The sequence below is a fragment of the Hevea brasiliensis genome, chromosome 13 (assembly GCF_030052815.1).
Source record: "Hevea brasiliensis isolate MT/VB/25A 57/8 chromosome 13, ASM3005281v1, whole genome shotgun sequence".
Lineage (NCBI taxonomy): Eukaryota > Viridiplantae > Streptophyta > Magnoliopsida > Malpighiales > Euphorbiaceae > Hevea > Hevea brasiliensis.
In genome coordinates, this window is record NC_079505.1 from 69,827,519 (window position 1) to 69,844,980 (window position 17,462).

General features: G+C 31.9%; 3 protein-coding genes across 5 annotated transcripts; 1 reads left to right on the forward strand and 2 right to left on the reverse strand.

The window, feature by feature from the left end:
- The first annotated feature begins 269 nt into the window (after positions 1-269).
- Positions 270-3,148, forward strand: LOC110649386 (deSI-like protein At4g17486). Of its 2 annotated transcripts, XM_021803934.2 has the most exons (5): positions 270-640; positions 1,502-1,642; positions 1,724-1,789; positions 2,526-2,606; positions 2,705-3,148. In XM_021803934.2, the coding sequence occupies exons 1-5, from the start codon at positions 499-501 to the stop codon at positions 2,839-2,841; spliced, it is 567 nt and encodes a 188-aa protein (XP_021659626.2). In that variant the 5' UTR covers positions 270-498; the 3' UTR covers positions 2,842-3,148. The 2 variants fall into 2 exon arrangements, with proteins under 2 accessions (XP_021659626.2, XP_021659624.2); XM_021803932.2 differs by having other exon boundaries at positions 273-640; positions 1,502-1,789.
- Positions 3,149-3,468: 320 nt separating this feature from the next.
- On the reverse strand, positions 3,469-9,181 carry LOC110649385 (uncharacterized). 2 transcript variants are annotated; one of them, XM_058132164.1, is made up of 10 exons: positions 9,084-9,181; positions 8,308-8,400; positions 7,978-8,092; positions 7,215-7,251; positions 7,026-7,095; positions 6,660-6,764; positions 6,224-6,374; positions 6,041-6,123; positions 3,937-4,030; positions 3,469-3,841 (listed from the first exon to the last, which is right to left on the reverse strand). In XM_058132164.1, exons 2-10 carry the CDS (start codon positions 8,336-8,338, stop codon positions 3,754-3,756), a joined length of 774 nt encoding a protein of 257 aa, XP_057988147.1. In that variant the 5' UTR covers positions 8,339-8,400; positions 9,084-9,181; the 3' UTR covers positions 3,469-3,753. The 2 variants fall into 2 exon arrangements, with proteins under 2 accessions (XP_057988147.1, XP_057988148.1); XM_058132165.1 differs by lacking the exon at positions 9,084-9,181 and adding an exon at positions 8,968-9,080.
- Positions 9,182-15,059: 5,878 nt separating this feature from the next.
- LOC110649390 (probable receptor-like protein kinase At5g20050) lies at positions 15,060-16,879 on the reverse strand. Its single transcript, XM_021803937.2, has one exon. It carries the CDS (start codon positions 16,640-16,642, stop codon positions 15,296-15,298), a length of 1,347 nt encoding a protein of 448 aa, XP_021659629.2. The 5' UTR covers positions 16,643-16,879; the 3' UTR covers positions 15,060-15,295.
- Positions 16,880-17,462: the final 583 nt, after the last annotated feature.

The window sequence follows — 17,462 nt, forward strand, 5'->3', positions numbered from 1 at the left end:
AAAATATATGGAATTTTAATTGAGTTTTAAATAATAAAAATTAAATAATTAATTTTGAAAAAAATTGATAGTAATTTAGTGTAAAAATATTTTAGTTTATTAATAATTATTATTAAAGGGTGAAAATAATAGAATTTTGTGATAAAAAATAAAAATAAAAATATTAAAAAAACCAATTTAACAACGTGTATTCGACATTGATTGGCTAATCTAAGAATCGCAGCCAACTTGTCTCTTTCTTGTCTGTCGCTTTTTTATTTTATTTATAGAAAAACGAAATTTCTTCAAAAACTGTTTCTTTTCGTCACTTTTTCCTCTCTCCCTGGATTTGGATCTTTAAGGAACTCGAATTCCATTTTTTTTTCTTTTTTTTTTTTTACAATGAGTAAATATTAAAGAAAGCCAAACATTTCTGGGTTTTTGAGGGCTTTTCTCGAATTTAAAGGAAGGTTTTTTTTTTTATTTCTTTTTTTTCTTTCCTTCCTTCACGGTGGTCTGATGGGGGCAGAGAATATCTCGATTTCTAGCTCTCAGAACGAGAATACGGATGCCCAGGTGGTGTTGAATGTTTATGATCTCACTTCTGTCAACAATTACACCTATTGGTTCGGTTTTGGGATATTTCATTCCGGCATTGAAGGTTTGTGGCCATGATCTGGTTTTTGTTTCTTTTTTTTTTTTTTTTTTTCCTGGTTTTGTTACTTTTCTTTTGCTGATCTTCCCCTACCCCTTTTCATTAAGCTTCTTTTGATGTTGAATCTGAGAGGAAAATTTTACGGGTTTTGATTTAGTAGTCGTTTTCAATTGGCATATCACATGTGCATCCTTTTTTTTTTTTTTAATTTGATTTTTGGGTACAAGATATCATGATTATTCTTGCTTCAGTAGCCAATTTAAAACCTGTTATGCTTCTTGTCAAAACAAATTTGTACTTTAAACCTTTGCATGATTTATTGCTAGCTAATAGTCATAGTCTGTACATGTTCTTGACCCATAAATGTCTTTTCCCTTTCAATGTTAGGGGTTGAAGAAGATTACTATTAAATGTTTGATTGGTGTATTGGAGCTAATACTTATATGATGTGCTGGATTGATATATTCTGAGCAACATTTATTTCCATTTGTTCGGGTTGTATGTTTCTAGTTTTAATACTGCCCTCAAGGCACGGTTCTGATGTCCAGGAATGTCATCCTATTGGCATGCTTAGTCTAGAATGAGTGTGCTTCTTTCTTTATCTCGACTTATGTAGAGTGTTCTGATGTGTGAGTTCACATTTCATCTCGGAGGCGCCACAATGTGTAGGATTTATTTTGGTTATGGTATTCATAACTTGTCAAATTATTTGAAATTCCTATATCTGATATGTTGTTCTGAAGTCTTTGGGAGAGCATCTTTTACTTGTTGAGATGATAGGCATGAATTTTACATCAGAATTTTTATGTTTATAGTCTTTCTTTTTAATCTATTGAGCTGGAATTACTTCTTGATGTGTATGAACAGTGCATGGTAAGGAGTATGGATTTGGAGCTCATGACTTCCCAGTCAGTGGAGTTTTTGAAGTGGAGCCACGGAGCTGTCCTGGTTTCATTTATAGATGTTCCATCCCACTGGGCCGCATAAATATGCCTTCCTCTGAATTTCGTACGTTTATAGAAACCATGGCTTCTGAGTATCATGGGGACACCTATCACCTCATCTCTAAGAATTGCAACCATTTTTCAGATGATATCTCACATAGGTTGGTGGGCAAGTATATACCACGGTGGGTAAATCGACTTGCCCGGCTAGGTATGCAGAATTGCAATTCTTCTTTCTGTCATTGATTCATAAACTCAATAAATTTTCTTGAGCTTCTGCTATAATGGGTGTATGAACAGCTAGAGTCAACATCATTGCTGCAGTTATCCTGTACACCTTGAGCTTCTTGTTTAATTTAGTTGTTGAGTTGTGTATTCAAGGATCAGTTAACGGTGTTTCTGCATAACTTCTAAAAATAAATTCCAATTACTTGTTTTCTAGGAATTTGAACACTTCGAAAAATTAAATGTCTTTATTTTAATCAATAAAGCCTTTCTACCGAGTCAATTTTCCCCTTCATTGCATTAGAGATGAATCAACTTTGTAATTTTTTCTATGAATGGACATAGAATTTCAAAAGATGACATCATGTATTTTATTATCTTGGCAATGGTACAGATCATCATATGGTACGATTGTAAATCTTCGACTTGCAATCATAAGACTGTAGGTTTTATTATCTTCTTGCAAAAATGTTAAAAGGAGGGGCTATCTCCAGATATGCTCTCTGGCTGGACCATGATTGAATAGCAGCATGTTTATCTTGATGATACGAGGATTTGATACTTTCTAAATTTGTGACTTGCTTTATTTAACTGCTAAAATACAAAAGATAAAATGAAGGGAAAAAAGGAAAGATGTCTTGTTCTCTTGCCTTGCTTTTCCCATAGTTTTGCAGCACCATGGATGAAACAAATTAGCAGTTAACTATTGGTTCAAAATACAGGTTCTTTATGCAGTTGTCTGCTTCCAGAAAGCCTTCAAGTAACTACCATTAAACAGCTGCCTGAATACCACGAGTGCATGGGTGTGATTCCCTTTCTTGAACATTTTCTCTTCTTGGTAGACTTCAATTAACGTACAAGTTAACATTTATTATTTTTTCCTTGTTGGGTTCTTCTAAAGAAGATGGAAATGAATCCTTGGCAACCACTACCCCCCGTGAGTCAACAGAGATCGATGATGCAGATCAAGAGAAGCACTTGCTGTCCCCAAATGCTGAATGTGGGGAAGTGGCTTTTGTAAAAGAGGTCCACAAATGAAGCTAAGCTGCCTTATTAAGAAAGGGTAAAAAGATAGCTTGGAACAACGTTGTGATAATCTCTGCTGAGTGTTGTGGCTGGAATTTGGAAGGGAAACTTGCTTCTCATTCTTTGAAGGCTGAAACTTGGGCAGCATCATTTGCTTGTGTGCATGGATGGCTGTTCATCCTATTGTTGTAACCGCATCAAATTTTTTCTATTTATCTTGCTTTGATTTCTTGTCCCGAGTCCTTTTTTCCTGCTTGTTTTGTTTCATTTGTTCAACTGAAGCATCTGAAATTACATTGTAGTTTGCCGTGATTGTTGATGACTTGATTCAGACATTCAATGTGATCATTCTTTCTTTTTTTTTTTTTTTTATAAATGGAAATGAAATCTTGAGTGGCTCAGCTTGTCAAATGACTAATCTGAATGTTAGAAAAAAGGATCATGCACAAGTTTGATTCTGAAGAAATAACAATTCAGGCATTCCATTTACTTTGTTGGCTGTCACGACCTGCGGTGGATCCAAGAATTTCATTTTACTGCGAGAATACAAGAGGAGATTCATGTTTCTAAATCATTCATCATAGAAGTTTAAACATGTAATTTTCTGTTTCTGCTCGTTATGGGGCAAACATATGGCAATTGTTATAGCAATGATGTACTTTATACAGCACGCTTCCAAGCAGTTAATAAATGAGTAACGACCCAAATGATATACAATCCCATGATTCATAAATGAAGTTCAACCTAGTTTTGCAGTACATGAGAAAGAACAGATTACTGATAGCCCAATATAACCATCATGTGTAACACCCAGAAGCCCTTTGGGCTGCAAATTTTTGTTTCTTACAACTGCAAATAAATTTTCAATTCCATATTTTCCATCCACATCCAAGCTGTTGCTCAATATTTGTTCATGGCATCATTTCATGAAGAGCATCCTTCAAGCCCCAATTTGGAAGTCAGCCAAGCGCAGACCTCATCCATCTCTTGCGGGATTGTGTAGTGACCGAGCCTGCATATTTGAACAAATTATTAAAAAAAAAAATTACTTGCATTATTCATTGGGACTTAAAAGAAAGATTTTGAATGGATTCTCCAACTACACACCCATTGTATGCTTTGCATGTCACATCCTGGAAACCAGTTGAAGACAAAACCCGTGACGATTTTTCACCAAATTTATAAGGAACCACATCATCACCTGCGATTAATTAGACATCCAAATCAAGTTGTGAGTAGCTGCAATTCCAAGCCGACTATGCTGCCGGCAGGTGTTTGGTGATTAAAAAGTAGAAGCGCTATTGACATCAGATGTTAATCAAGGAGGAAATAGTTGAAATGTAAACGATTCCATGCCTATTCAGCCATTCACCCCAATTTTAAATACTGGACCCTTATGTGGGAATAAAACCATTGAAAAGGCTCTTTCATTTTGGGGAAATTATAAAAAAAAAATAGGCACTTTCAATTTTTTTTGCAGCTATACCTATACTAATTAAATTACCAATTAAACCATATTCTTTTCAACTTTTTTTAATTATACACTACCATCACCAGGTCCATTAATTACTTAACCAACTTACCACATCACGTCAATGGATCAGTGATGGTAGGTTATAATTAGGAAAATTTGAAAAGCATAGAGTTTAATTGGTAATTTAATTAGTATAAGATATAATTGCTAAAAAATTGAAAGTACAATTTTTTTTGGTAATTTCCCCATTTATTTTTTATGAGCTTTTCATGTTCTTTCATTCCCGGTGAGCAAATGGCACCCTAAGGTTGTTAGACAATGATTATTATCTACAAAATGCCTGCTAAATTTATTGATCTCTAATATTATTATATCTATAGATGATCTGAACCGATCCACTTCCCTTTTACAGGACATACCTTCTGCTAGGCTTATATTAAAAGGAAATTCCAGCCAAATTAAAGTTAATGCCCAATTACATTATTATCATTTGCTTGGCACCATCACACCCATACAAGTAGCTCCAATAACTTAGAGTTGATAATAAGAGTTTTGTTAGCGAAACAAATATCAATAATACAAATGCTAGACAAATTACATTAGGTTCCATTTGGATAGGTCTGAATTTCAAATCATGAGGTATTTGAATTTATATTATGTTGAAAATTTATAATTTTTTACTTGAAATACTAATCCAAACCCTCAATCATTTCAAATGCACACCTATCCAAATGAAGCCTAAAAGAGCTAGTTGAAGAGTTAGCAGCAATTATATAAAAAAAATGCATCCACAAACAAAAATAGGGGAGATGTTCAAGTCAACAGTTGCTGTCATACAAATACTAAATGGCAACAGGGATGGTTTGTCTTTATATAAAAGTTGTTGAATGTGTACTCTGTTGAACAATTGGGATTTTCTATCATTAATGTGTCCAAACAGCATTTCTTTTAAGTTTTTATGTAATATGATTACCCAAAGTGCAAAACACTTCTCAAATGGTAGATGGTCAAGGTGGTCCCTTTTTTTTTTTCAAATTCCCTTTGGTAAATTCAAATGTGCACATAACCCGTCCAAGAAAAGCCAAAATAGCATTGGAGGTGTAAACATTTTTTAAAAGGATCATTCCCTGTTCTCAAAAGTCAAAATTAGATCGACACAATATAAAAATAAGAGCATATTTCAAATGTATGCTGTCAGTAATTTCTCACACCTAATAAATTACCTATGCTCACAATATAAATTAACAAGAGAAGATAATGCTTAATAGAAAAAACCTGGCTCAGATCCCTATCACCATTTTGATTTTGCCATTTTGCTTGCATACACTTTTAGTAGCAGTGATGCATGATGTAGAATGATGAAAGGAAAAACAGTTTCAATCAGAACTAGAACTGTAACAAGCAGAACATATTTTATTTCACGTGCCTCTTACATATTGTAGCCTAATTAAGTTAACGCTGGCCATGCATGACCCTTCCAGCCACCAGTAAGACCTAGCTTAAGCTTGAGTTCAGCTAGAATAGCAAAAAAAAGCTCACCCAAAATCTGAACAGCAAACAAGTGAATGCTATATTGCTGAGATTGGTAACGTCAAGAGCCATCAGATTTCAACCCGATTCTTAATTGAAATGTTTGCTTAAAATATATTGGAAATAAGTAATATAACTCCAACCCTTTCTAAATAAACATGAAGAGATAATACAACTAGGCAAGCATATGAGAGATGTTTAAAATACCTTTGCCATGACAGAGCAATATGGGAAGGGTTACAGCACGCCTTGCAGCTTCTTCTACCCCCTCAATTTTGTTACTCAAGGTCCTGGCAAAGAGAATTTAAAATTATGAGGAAAAAGAGTCAATTATGGAAGCGATAGAGAGACCATGTTGAAAAGGAAAAGAATCACAAAAAGAAGCCATACTTTGAACATGGAAGCCAGCCACTTAATCCAACAACTGCACTCAAATTGGCGGGATACTGATTTCCATTTGCATATTTGCCTAAAGTAAAGCAGGTTGCAGAGAACAAAGAAGTAGCTGCACCCATGCTAAAGCCTCCAATACCAAGTTTAACTGGAAAATAGGAGATTACACTTAGTAGAATATGAAAACACGCACACACAAACAAACAGATAAGCTGTTCTTAGAGAGCACCATAATTTGATTGATTTCTAAATCAACCCTTTTTGTTAATGTAGGAAAGCATGATGTAGCCTCTCATATTATAATTAGAAGAATATTAAAGTTATTCCCATAAAGGCAATTGACATGCTAAACATGAATCATTAAAAAAAATGCAGATATAGAGTACTTTCAAGTATGTGCACCACCAACTAATAAGTGCAAGAAGAAACCTACTGTCAGCAGGTTCTGTTGACAATAAATTTGCGACATGTGCTGCTGCAGCATCCAAACCCTCTATATCGTCAGGAGCATCTTCTGAAAGGTCTCCCACATCAAACCCTGATTTAAATCACATTGAAAATCAGGGTTATTTTAATTTGTATAACTGATAGCAAAATTAAGTTCCACCTAAAATAGATTTCTTTTCATATGAACTATCAATAGAAATAAAGTTAACAGCATTTAGTCTTGACACATTCCGTTTAATTATTTTCTTTTTCATATGAAGTGCTATTATTTTACAACATAACTACTTACACATGCAGGTGAAATTAACAACATTTTAGGAGATCAAATTTGTTAAATTATTTGAAAACTTACATGCTGTGGATGGGAAGCCTCCAAATACAGTTATAGGTTGAGTTGGAGCAGTTGGACATATCCATTTAATCTGCATTGCATAATTACAACCAGCATTAAATTATTCAAAAAAAAAGGAGGTTCCAATCATCAGAATGTAAACAAAAGAATGGCTTATATAAGTAACCCTACTTGTTCAAATGTACTTACATTTGGAAGAGGAAGGGTCTCCAAAAGCTGGGACCAGCTGCCAAACAAGATTAACAATAAGTGAGGATTTTGACAAAGATACCGAAATTGGATGAAACTATGTGAGTTTGTTTCCCTTCCTTATCTCTCTCTCTCTCTCTCTCTCTTGGTTTTTGAGGGATTGGGTGTAGGAAGCTAATGGCTGTGGTGGTTAAAAATGCATATTAGAGGCTTGACTTGGATTCAAAATTTTAAAACAAAACAATGATTGTCGGTGATTTTGGCACCTGAAATCGGAGTTTATTTAAATCCTAAATCCCAAAATGCTATTGTTCCGAATGAAAATTAAGAAATGGTAATATTGGAATCATTTAAATACCATTGCTAAAACAAAATATATCATTCAGTTTCAAAAGTGCAATAGAACATGACATGAAAAAAAAATAATAATAAAAAAGATGCAGTTGGGACTGTCAATGCAGGTACAAATACCTAGTTCTTGTTCAAAGAAAGTTCATCCCAGATGTCTTAATCAAATAACTGATGCCAACATTGCCCAAGTCCAAAAGATTAAAAGTTTGAAAGAGAGTAAAGAAAAGAGAGAAAAAGGGAGGGGGGTTGTATTGGTGTGGGGTGTGCCATTCTACTTAGTTATTAGTTCTTTATCCACCATGCTCTATGCACCTAACATAAAACTCAAAGAGAGGAGCACAGATATGAATGATTAGAAGAACATGTCACTAATACATCAGATATGAAGAAAGCAGTGGGAAGCTGATATTACCTTGATCCATTATCACCCAAACCATGTAACCACACAACAGTAGCTTGATGTCTACCTTTGGGCCTAACGACATAAGTCCTTCCAAACTCAAATGCCCTTCTAGCAGTTTTACTGCCTAAAATAATGTTAAAAACTTAAAATAAAATTTAATGAGGGAGGAATGTGAGCGTGTGTGTGTGTGTGTGTGTGTGTGTGTGTGTGTGTGCACATACATTATTTTGGAATGCATTATACTTGAAATTTGCCTAAATTTTGCACGTCTGCATATACAAACCAAGTAGCTTCTTTTATTAAGTAATGGCAAGATGATGCAAGAGGAAATAAACTAACCAGAACCCATGGAAGGACCAGTGAAACTCATATTAGCTCCACAAAAGTAACCCAGCAAAACTGCTAATTTCAATGACAGAAATAACACAGAACCTGTAACAAAAGAAGAAATTTAACTTCCACAATCTAGTTGAATCCCAATGATTACAAAATTAATTCTCAGATGCAATCCACCGGTGCAAGCGCACAACATTACCCAGTGCTTAAATTTTGTGAAAATTAAAATAAAATACATCCTAAAATGAAAAGTGTAACTAAATTTGCCACGATGGCGGTCCTCCTGATAGAGCAGAAGAACTAATCAAGCTCAAATAAAGTTAAATAGGAGACAATTATTTCACATTAATGGCAAAAACTTAATCTCATGTAACACTTTTTGCATACATTTCCATAAATTTCTTGAAATACAATTTCTAAAGAGGTAATTAAAGCTTTGAACAAAGTTTCAGGACATATGTGACAATTCTTGCCCGCATTTAACATCCACCTGAAAAACATCGAATAATTTAAGTAACAAAGCCAGCAATCGATCGACATTTCTAGATGCAATTCGTAATGTTTAGCATCATAATTAAACCTAATCAATCACACAGCGTATCAATTCGAAAACTATCTATGGAGCTACACATGGACATAATTACACTCAGATTAACATTTCACCTGACGACTGAATAAAACGAAAGGCTATTGATTAGCAATTCTAGGATAGGAAATGCGAAATCCACAGTGGAAATATGGAGAGATGCGTATGTGGTATTAGGGTTGAAGCCATTTACCTCCAGAACCAGTAGAATCCTCGACTCCGATACGGAGACTCCAAGGCAGCAAACTGAACAAGACAAAACTGCCTACGTCTCCCCTACAATTTTCTTTAATATATCTTTTCTTTTTCTTTTTCCCTGTTTTGTTTGTTTCGTGGTTATACGCACCGTTTCACTGCTGCTACATTCGCGTGGTCTACGAGGATTTCCGTCGCACGTGTGGTGCTGATTAATTTTAGGCCATTTACTTAGGGCTAAAGGTGCTCGTTCTAATTCAGATCGAAATTTATTTACACTCTGTTTAGAAAATCTTTTGGGGGGAAGAAAAATAAAGAGTGAAAAATAAAAAATATTTTTTTTTTGTTATTTTCTTTTCTCTTGTTTGGAGAGAAAGAGAGGAAAATAAAAAGAGAAATGAAAAGTATGATAAATTTATAATTTTCTCCAATGTATTTAAAAAAAAACTTTAGAAAATGGTAATTTTGTAATTTTAATTTATAATTCCACACTTTTGTTATTTTCTCTCCAAATTGGAGAGAAAATAATAAGGGGAAAATAAGAGTTATTTTCCCTCCTCCCCTTATTTTCCCTTCATTTTCAAACAAGGGAAAGTGTCAATCTCAATTTATTTTCCCTTGCTTATTTTCTTTTCTCTCCCTTTTCCTCCCATCCAAACAGGGTGTTAAGGATTAAAATTAAATCAAAATTTTGAAATTTCAGTATAGTTTTAATTCAGTTTCTTATTGTTTCTGTTTCAGTTCGATACAGTTCTCGCTTCTTTGGTTTCGATTTCAGTTCGGTACAATTTCAATTCAGTTCTCGATTCTTAAAATAATTTTATATAATTAGTTTCTTAAAAAGTAATACTTAATTAAAATTTAAGTTTTAAATTAAGTTATTAATACATAATATATAATATAATATATCTTTTAATTATACTTAAATTATATAATCTTTAATTATAAGGTGCATATATAACTTATGATTAAATATATTATATAATATAATAGTATATTATTTAATATATATTTTAATTATTTATTAATCATATAATATTTAACTATAAGATATAAATATAATTAAGTATATATATATATATATATATATATATATATATATATATATATATATTAATGTAAGATAATAATATATTTATAATTAAGAATGATAAGTGAAATGTAATATTAAGTTATATTTACTTCATAGTTATATATAGATACATAAATATATATAATTATATTGAAAATATATAATACATCTTAAAAAAAATATAAAAAAACATATATATAAATTCTATTTTCGATTCGATTTTGGTACGGTTCTGGTTTGATTCTTAGTGAATAACCAGAACCAAACTAAAGTATCAAAATAAATTTGGTTCAGTACGTTTTCTATCGATTCGATACGGTTCTTCGGTTCGGTTCGATTCCCCCCAAGATCCGTGCACAGCCCTACTTAGGGCATCAATTAATAGTGTAATTTATTTCCAACTAGATGAGAAAGGAGTTTAATAATTATTAAATATTTATATGAAATTTATATAAAATTAATTAAAATATATGTAAAAGTGTATAATCTATATGTAAATATTTAATTTAATAATTAATGAGTTTGAATTCTTTGTAGCCATACTCATTTATTTTTAATGTTCAATTTCAACTTTTACCTAAACTAGTACTCACTTTTAAATTTAGTGTGATAACTTGAAAAATTTTTTTATGTATATATTTATAAAATTTAATTTTTGTTTTAGTATTATTTTATTATTGTTGTTGCTGTCATGATTTAAACAATTTACTTAAATGCACAATTAATATGTTCAATATATATATATATATATATATATATATATATATATATATATATATATATATATATATTACTTTACATAAACTAACCTAATTATTTTATAGGTATTTTTATTTTAATTTAATTATTAACTAGATGATAGTGACTATTATTTCAACTGTATTTAAATTTATCATTTATTAAAGAATTCTCATTGTATTATTAAATTTGAATATAGTAAATTATAGAAAATAGGTAATAACGTTATTTTATTATTGTTATTTTTATTATCAATTAACTTATTTTAGAGTACTTAAAATTAATAATAATTTAAGTTATTAAGTCTTTATATATACATACCTTCATCTCATTTGTGGATAGAATAAAGAAGGATATTTTATTTAAAAAAAAAAAAAGAAAATGAGTGACCAATCAGATCATATGAACAGCTCCCCCTTCACTTCTTTCATGTCTCTCTCTCGTCAATTTCTCTTCCTAACCTTTTCTCCATAAACGCCGGCATTAGCTTAAGCCCACTAACCATGGAACACCCCAGCTGGATCAGTGCACGTCCGGTGACCTACATGAATGGCAAACTGCAACTGCCAGTGAGGAGGATCCATCAACGCTTGAGGGAAGAACAGGGTCATGCATTTTTGGGTCAGCCCGTTCTAATGTGGATTTCAGCTATCTCCGGTGACCAACTGGCGAGGGGTCGACGGCACTTGACTCTGGAGACGTAGGGGAAGCTTTCCCGACCAGAAGCATAGAAATCCATGGAGTTTCTGGTAAAAATGAAGAGAAGAGAGAAAATAATGGTAACTGGCTGTCCGACCATTTTTTTTGGCGATCCAACAGTCAAAGAGGCTATATGAGAATACTGTTGAACTCAGCGCACCGAAATCTTTGAGATGACACCAACCTTGCTCTGATCAGACACCGTGTTAAAAAGGTGATCACCAAATGGTCAAGATTGCTCAATTAGATTTTTTTTTATATTCTCGTAAATTAAAAATAATTATATGATAATTATTAATAATTTATGGGCTTTATTAAGTGCGATCGAATTAGCGATAGCTCACTGACACTTGAGATCGAGTTTTCAGCTCAATTTGGATGCCTAGCAGGCCGACCTAGAAAGTGGTCCTGACTATAGTCGTTTCCAGACATTGCGTATGCATTGTAGTTTTTACCTTGATTAAGCTAACTGGTTAAATTTTTAAAATATTATCTGTTGAGTAAAATTAAGTAAAATAAATTTAATTAATACAAAGATAAAGTAGAGGACTTTCAGTAATATTTTTATAATTTTTAAAGTGCTAGAATTAATTGTTTGGATTATAAACAAGTTACGAACTCGAGCTGGAGTTTGGATGATTGGAATTAGATTAGATTCTTATAATCTCTGGATGGGCATGTGATGTTGATGTTGTAAGCCTAAGACCTTGTGTGTTGCTTTTTTGCAGAATTTTCTTATACAGAGTTAGGTCTGGGGAGACTCTGTCAAAATTTCAATAAGACTTTAAGATTTATTTTTGCTTCTGTAAATTAAATTAATTAGTTAATTCTGTCAATAATTTTATAGAAGTCAGTGTGTCTAATAGGTGATCGGGTTAGTCGTCTTCTCTTTCTAACTGGACCAACTGCAGTAGATTCAACCAGTTTGTGAGTTTGATATTGATTATTTTTGTAATTTCAATATTAATCATATATTTGGCATGCTCATGTATTTTATAAATATTTAATTATATACACAAATAGTTAATATATGAGGGGCATTTCGGTTGATGCATATTTAATTATTGTTATTTATTTGTGATTGCCGCCTTGAGATTAATTTAGAGCAGGGTATGTTATTTATATATGGTATATATAGATATGGATTGGACGGGTAGTCTCCACTTAAGCTAGTCTCGCTGGAACCCAGTTCTTATGGATATGAAAAGCTAAGGTTAGGCACGACTTTGAGTTGATCTCGCTGGCCCTCGCACTTCTATTTAAGCAAAAGTCCGACTTGAGTTGAGCTCGCTGATGGGATTTGGATTGAGAGATCTGTATAGGGGATTGGCTCTTATATTTTTGTATTGATGTGATACACTGGATATGTGAGTAGCTCTAAATTATATTCTCATGCGAATATTTGATGAATTATTTGTTATATGTGTTGAATGTGCATTTTATGATAAGATTATGATAGTTATAGGTAGTTATAGAAATTGTATTTGTAATTAAGATTTAAACTCATTGAGTCGAATGCTCACTCCTGTTCAATATATTTTTTTCAAATTACAAGAGGAGCATTTTTACCTATAGAGTCTAGCCTATATTTTTTTTTGCAAGTTGTGATGATGCTAGTAGTTCTATTATATTTAATTATTTATTTAATTATGTATTTATTTTATTTTATTCTTAGAACTCTACTGTAGTACTAACAAATAACATATTATTTGGATATGATAAATTGTATTTACATAAACTAAATGTGTTAGATATTGGGGTTAAACTAGGCTCCCTATATTATTGTATTATGTTTGGGTTAAGTTGGACTCCCCAAATTTGAGATATAATTTTTTATATTATTTTATTTTTTGTGTGTTAGGCCTTGACTTTGGGTCTAATTATGAATTAGTGAATAATAAGGCATGCTACGATCTTCGGGAGCTTTAAGTCGACCCAAAATCTAGTGCTAATTCGGCTTATGGAATCGGATCGTGACATTTAGACTTCATTTGTTTCATATAAATAACTTGCATAAAAGTTTGTATATTTTATATAATATATTTTTTGTTATTTATTTGTAATGTTAAACAAATGGTATATAGTTATGTCATGTATGTATAAGTATTTTTATATTTTAAGACTATCATAAAATAAAATATAAAAAATATATTTTTTTCTAAAAAAAATCATTTTTTTTAAAATAACTTAATTTTTTTAAAAAATAAAAAAATATTTTCAAGAAAATATTTTTCATAAAATAAATGGAGTCTTGTATTGATTTAATTCATTTTTTTAAAGCAAATTAACAATGATTTTGTAACATTTTAAATTTGATTTCAGCACTTCCATTTTATTAAAAATGATCTTACACAATTTTAATTTAAAAATTTATTTCACTTAGCTTAAATGAATAATCTTTAATAAATTTTAATTTTGTTATATTGAAGTAATATTTAAAATTTCGAAATAAATTTAAACTAAAATAAAATGAACTAAATAATCTTTTAAGATTTCAAATTTTATTTTAAAACTATTATTTTATTCTAATAAGACTTTTTTTAAATTTAATTTATATTACTCAACTTTTTTTTAAGAAAATACCACTCAACTTATTAGACCGAAAAATAAAAGCATTGAATAAAGTAAATTGTTTTAAATCGAATTGAATCTATTTTAATACAAATAATAAAAATCATTGAGTTTTAGTATGGTGATATTAGAATTGATTTAAGAATTATAAAATTTTAAATTTGAATTTGAATTTTAATTAAAATTAATCGAATTTATTAACTATTATGATAATTAATTAAAAGAAATATTATAAAATCACTTAATTTTTTTATAATGAATTTAAATAATTATCTTCATTGTTCCATTATAAATGGGGATGAACTTATCCGCAAAAGTATATCTGTTTTTTTTTTTAAAAAAAAAACCTTTATTATAATTTTCATTATTGTCTGTCGATTATAATATGTAACTTTAAGGCAAGGCCATTACTTCAAAGTTCAAACCAATTTTTAATCTTCTATTCTTCAATTTCACTATCACAGCTTTGAGATCTACCCAATCCCACATTAATTGTTCCCATTTGCATGCTCCAACTTGATTCCTTGATCATTAGAAAAATTGGGAAAAAGCTCTTGGTAAATGGAGGATCATATTGTGTAAATATCACCCATTGAATTTATCTCTGCAATTTTAGAAAAGTAAACAACTACTAATTATATAAAATAATCTTAGCCAACAATGTAACGCCTCAAAGTCAAACTACCAAATGGAAAAGAAAGAAGTATATATGTATATATTGCAAACCACGGCTTTTTATTCCAATAATAACTTCCCAATTAAAAGTCCTCTCTTCTATCTGTTGTTGTGAAGAAAAGGAGAAATTGTCAAGAAAATGAGAAAACTCTTCTCCTTTTCTTGGTAAGATTGATGGGTATATGAAATTAAAGATCAAACTTCAAGAAAGAATCAAGAAAAAGAAAGCTTGGTTCTTAAAACCATTAACCATTAATGGCTTATGTGCAATGTGATAGAAGAAAGAAAAATACAATTGCAGATTATCAGTATGAACTTGAACGTTGGTGTGTTTTTTTCTTATATGCACAAACATTAGCCAAAAATTAAAATTGTCAACTCAAAGATGATGAAAATGAAGATACCTTAGAGCTAAAGGAATCCTAAAGGGGAAACGAAAGGCACTCCAGGAGTAGTTATCTTCCTGAGACAACAGAAAAGGTGTATGAGCATGAAACGGTAGGATTGGTTTCTTCTAATTGTTCTGCAGCCAATGCAGCAATAGTTGCCCTCTTATGACCATCTGGTGCATCCCCATCAATTGACAACAAATCGATAACAATCATTTGGGTATCAGGGGGCTCCACCACAGCCACACGGTCTTCAAGCATTTCCACCACATGAGCCATGGATGGCCTAAGCCTGGGCTTCTCCTGTATGCACCAGAAAGCTATATGAACCAATCTTTTTACTTCCTTTTCATCAATATCTCCACTTTCTACTAGCCTATGATCAACCACTTCCATAAGCTTTCCTTCTCTCATTTTCTGATTGACAATTTTTGGGAAGTACTGCCATGTCCTTTGAGACCTATCATTGCCCTTTTGTAACAAGCAAACATTTCTCTGGCCTCCAATCATCTCCAGAAGAACCATTCCATAACTATAGACGTCAGATTTCTCAGAAATACCATGCTCTAAGAGCCATTCTGGGGCTAAGTAACCTCTCGTCCCACGGATATTTGTGATGACTCTACTCTCGTCTTTTCGCATTAACTTTGAAAGACCAAAATCTGTCACAATTGCTCGATAATTTTCATCAAGAAGTATATTCTCTGGCTTGACATCAAGGTGCAAAACCCTTGACCGGCAATCGTGATGAAGGTAAGAAAGTGCCTTAGCCACATCAATGGCAACTCCATACCGTAATTCCCATGACAAGCACCCTCCAGGGAGATCCCGGGTTCCCCTTTTGGGGAAAATCCAACAATCCAATGACCCATTTGGGATGAAATCATAAACAAGGAAACGAGGCCCTCCTGCTGCAATACAATATCCAAGAAGACGCACCAGATTCACATGCTGGACACTAGCAATTGCTGCAACTTCCGATCGAAATTCCTTCTCTCCACGTTCCTCTTTCTCAATCCGCTTCACAGCAATGGCAGTTCCATCGGCTAAAATCCCTTTGAAAACCGAAGCTGAAGCCCCTTGGCCTAGCAACGACTGAAAATTACCAGTTGCTTCCTCGAGCTCCTTGAATCGAAACTTTATAGGAACTCCAGCAACTTTTCTCAAGAAACTATACTCAATGCGAAGCTCTCTGCCTTCAGAAACTAATTGGGTCACTAACAACTGCCTTCTGCGATTATAACGCAGTCTGATCATCAGGCAAACGAGGACCGCAAAGATCACTGCAATATCAGCCCCTGCAATCAGATGGAAAGCCTTGGAGAGCTTAAGTGAGACTCGAGCGATAACGATAACAACGATGAGGATGATAACTGTTGAAACAGCGATTATATTCACATTCTTGTCCTCCATTAGAGAAGAAGTTTCAAGCGAAGTTGGAGGTAGAAAAGAATCTTTCTTTCTTCTGATGATTCACGACATAGTTTTATCTTGCTTGAGGAGAAAACTAATAAAAAAAATAATGGTTTGAGTTTCCTAGAAAGCAAAGCGTGTGAGTGAGAGAGAGGATTGACAATTCCAATCCAATGACGACAACCATTTCCATCCTTTTTTAGAATTTCATAAATCAAGAAGGAGCAAGAGCAACTTCCAGTTCCAAAAACTTTACCATCTTTGGGTGAGCCAAACTTTGATTTATGGTTGTGGTTTTTGTTTATGTATCATATGTAGTATCAGATTAAACAACCTAACAAATAATAATATTTTTAACTCGTCTGGTCAATAGTAGTATTCGGTTTTGATTTGATTCAGGATTTATTTAGGAATCAGAATCGAACTGAAATTTTGGTACGATTTCAGTTCGGCTCTTCATTATTTTGGTTTTGATTCTCGGTTCAGTTATCAGTTCTTAAAATAATTTTATATAATTATTTCCTTAAAAAGTCATACTTAAATTAATATTTAAATTTTGAATTAAATTATTAATACATAATATATTTTTTAGCTATATCTAAATTATATAATATTTAATTATAAGGTGCATATATAATTTAGGATTAAATATATTATATAATATAATAGTATAAATATATCATATAATATACATTTTAACTATTTATTGATCATATAATATTTAACTATAAGATACAAATATAATTAATAATTAATATATATGTAAAAAATAATAATATATTTATAATTAAGAATTATAAAGTAATTTAATGTTTTAATA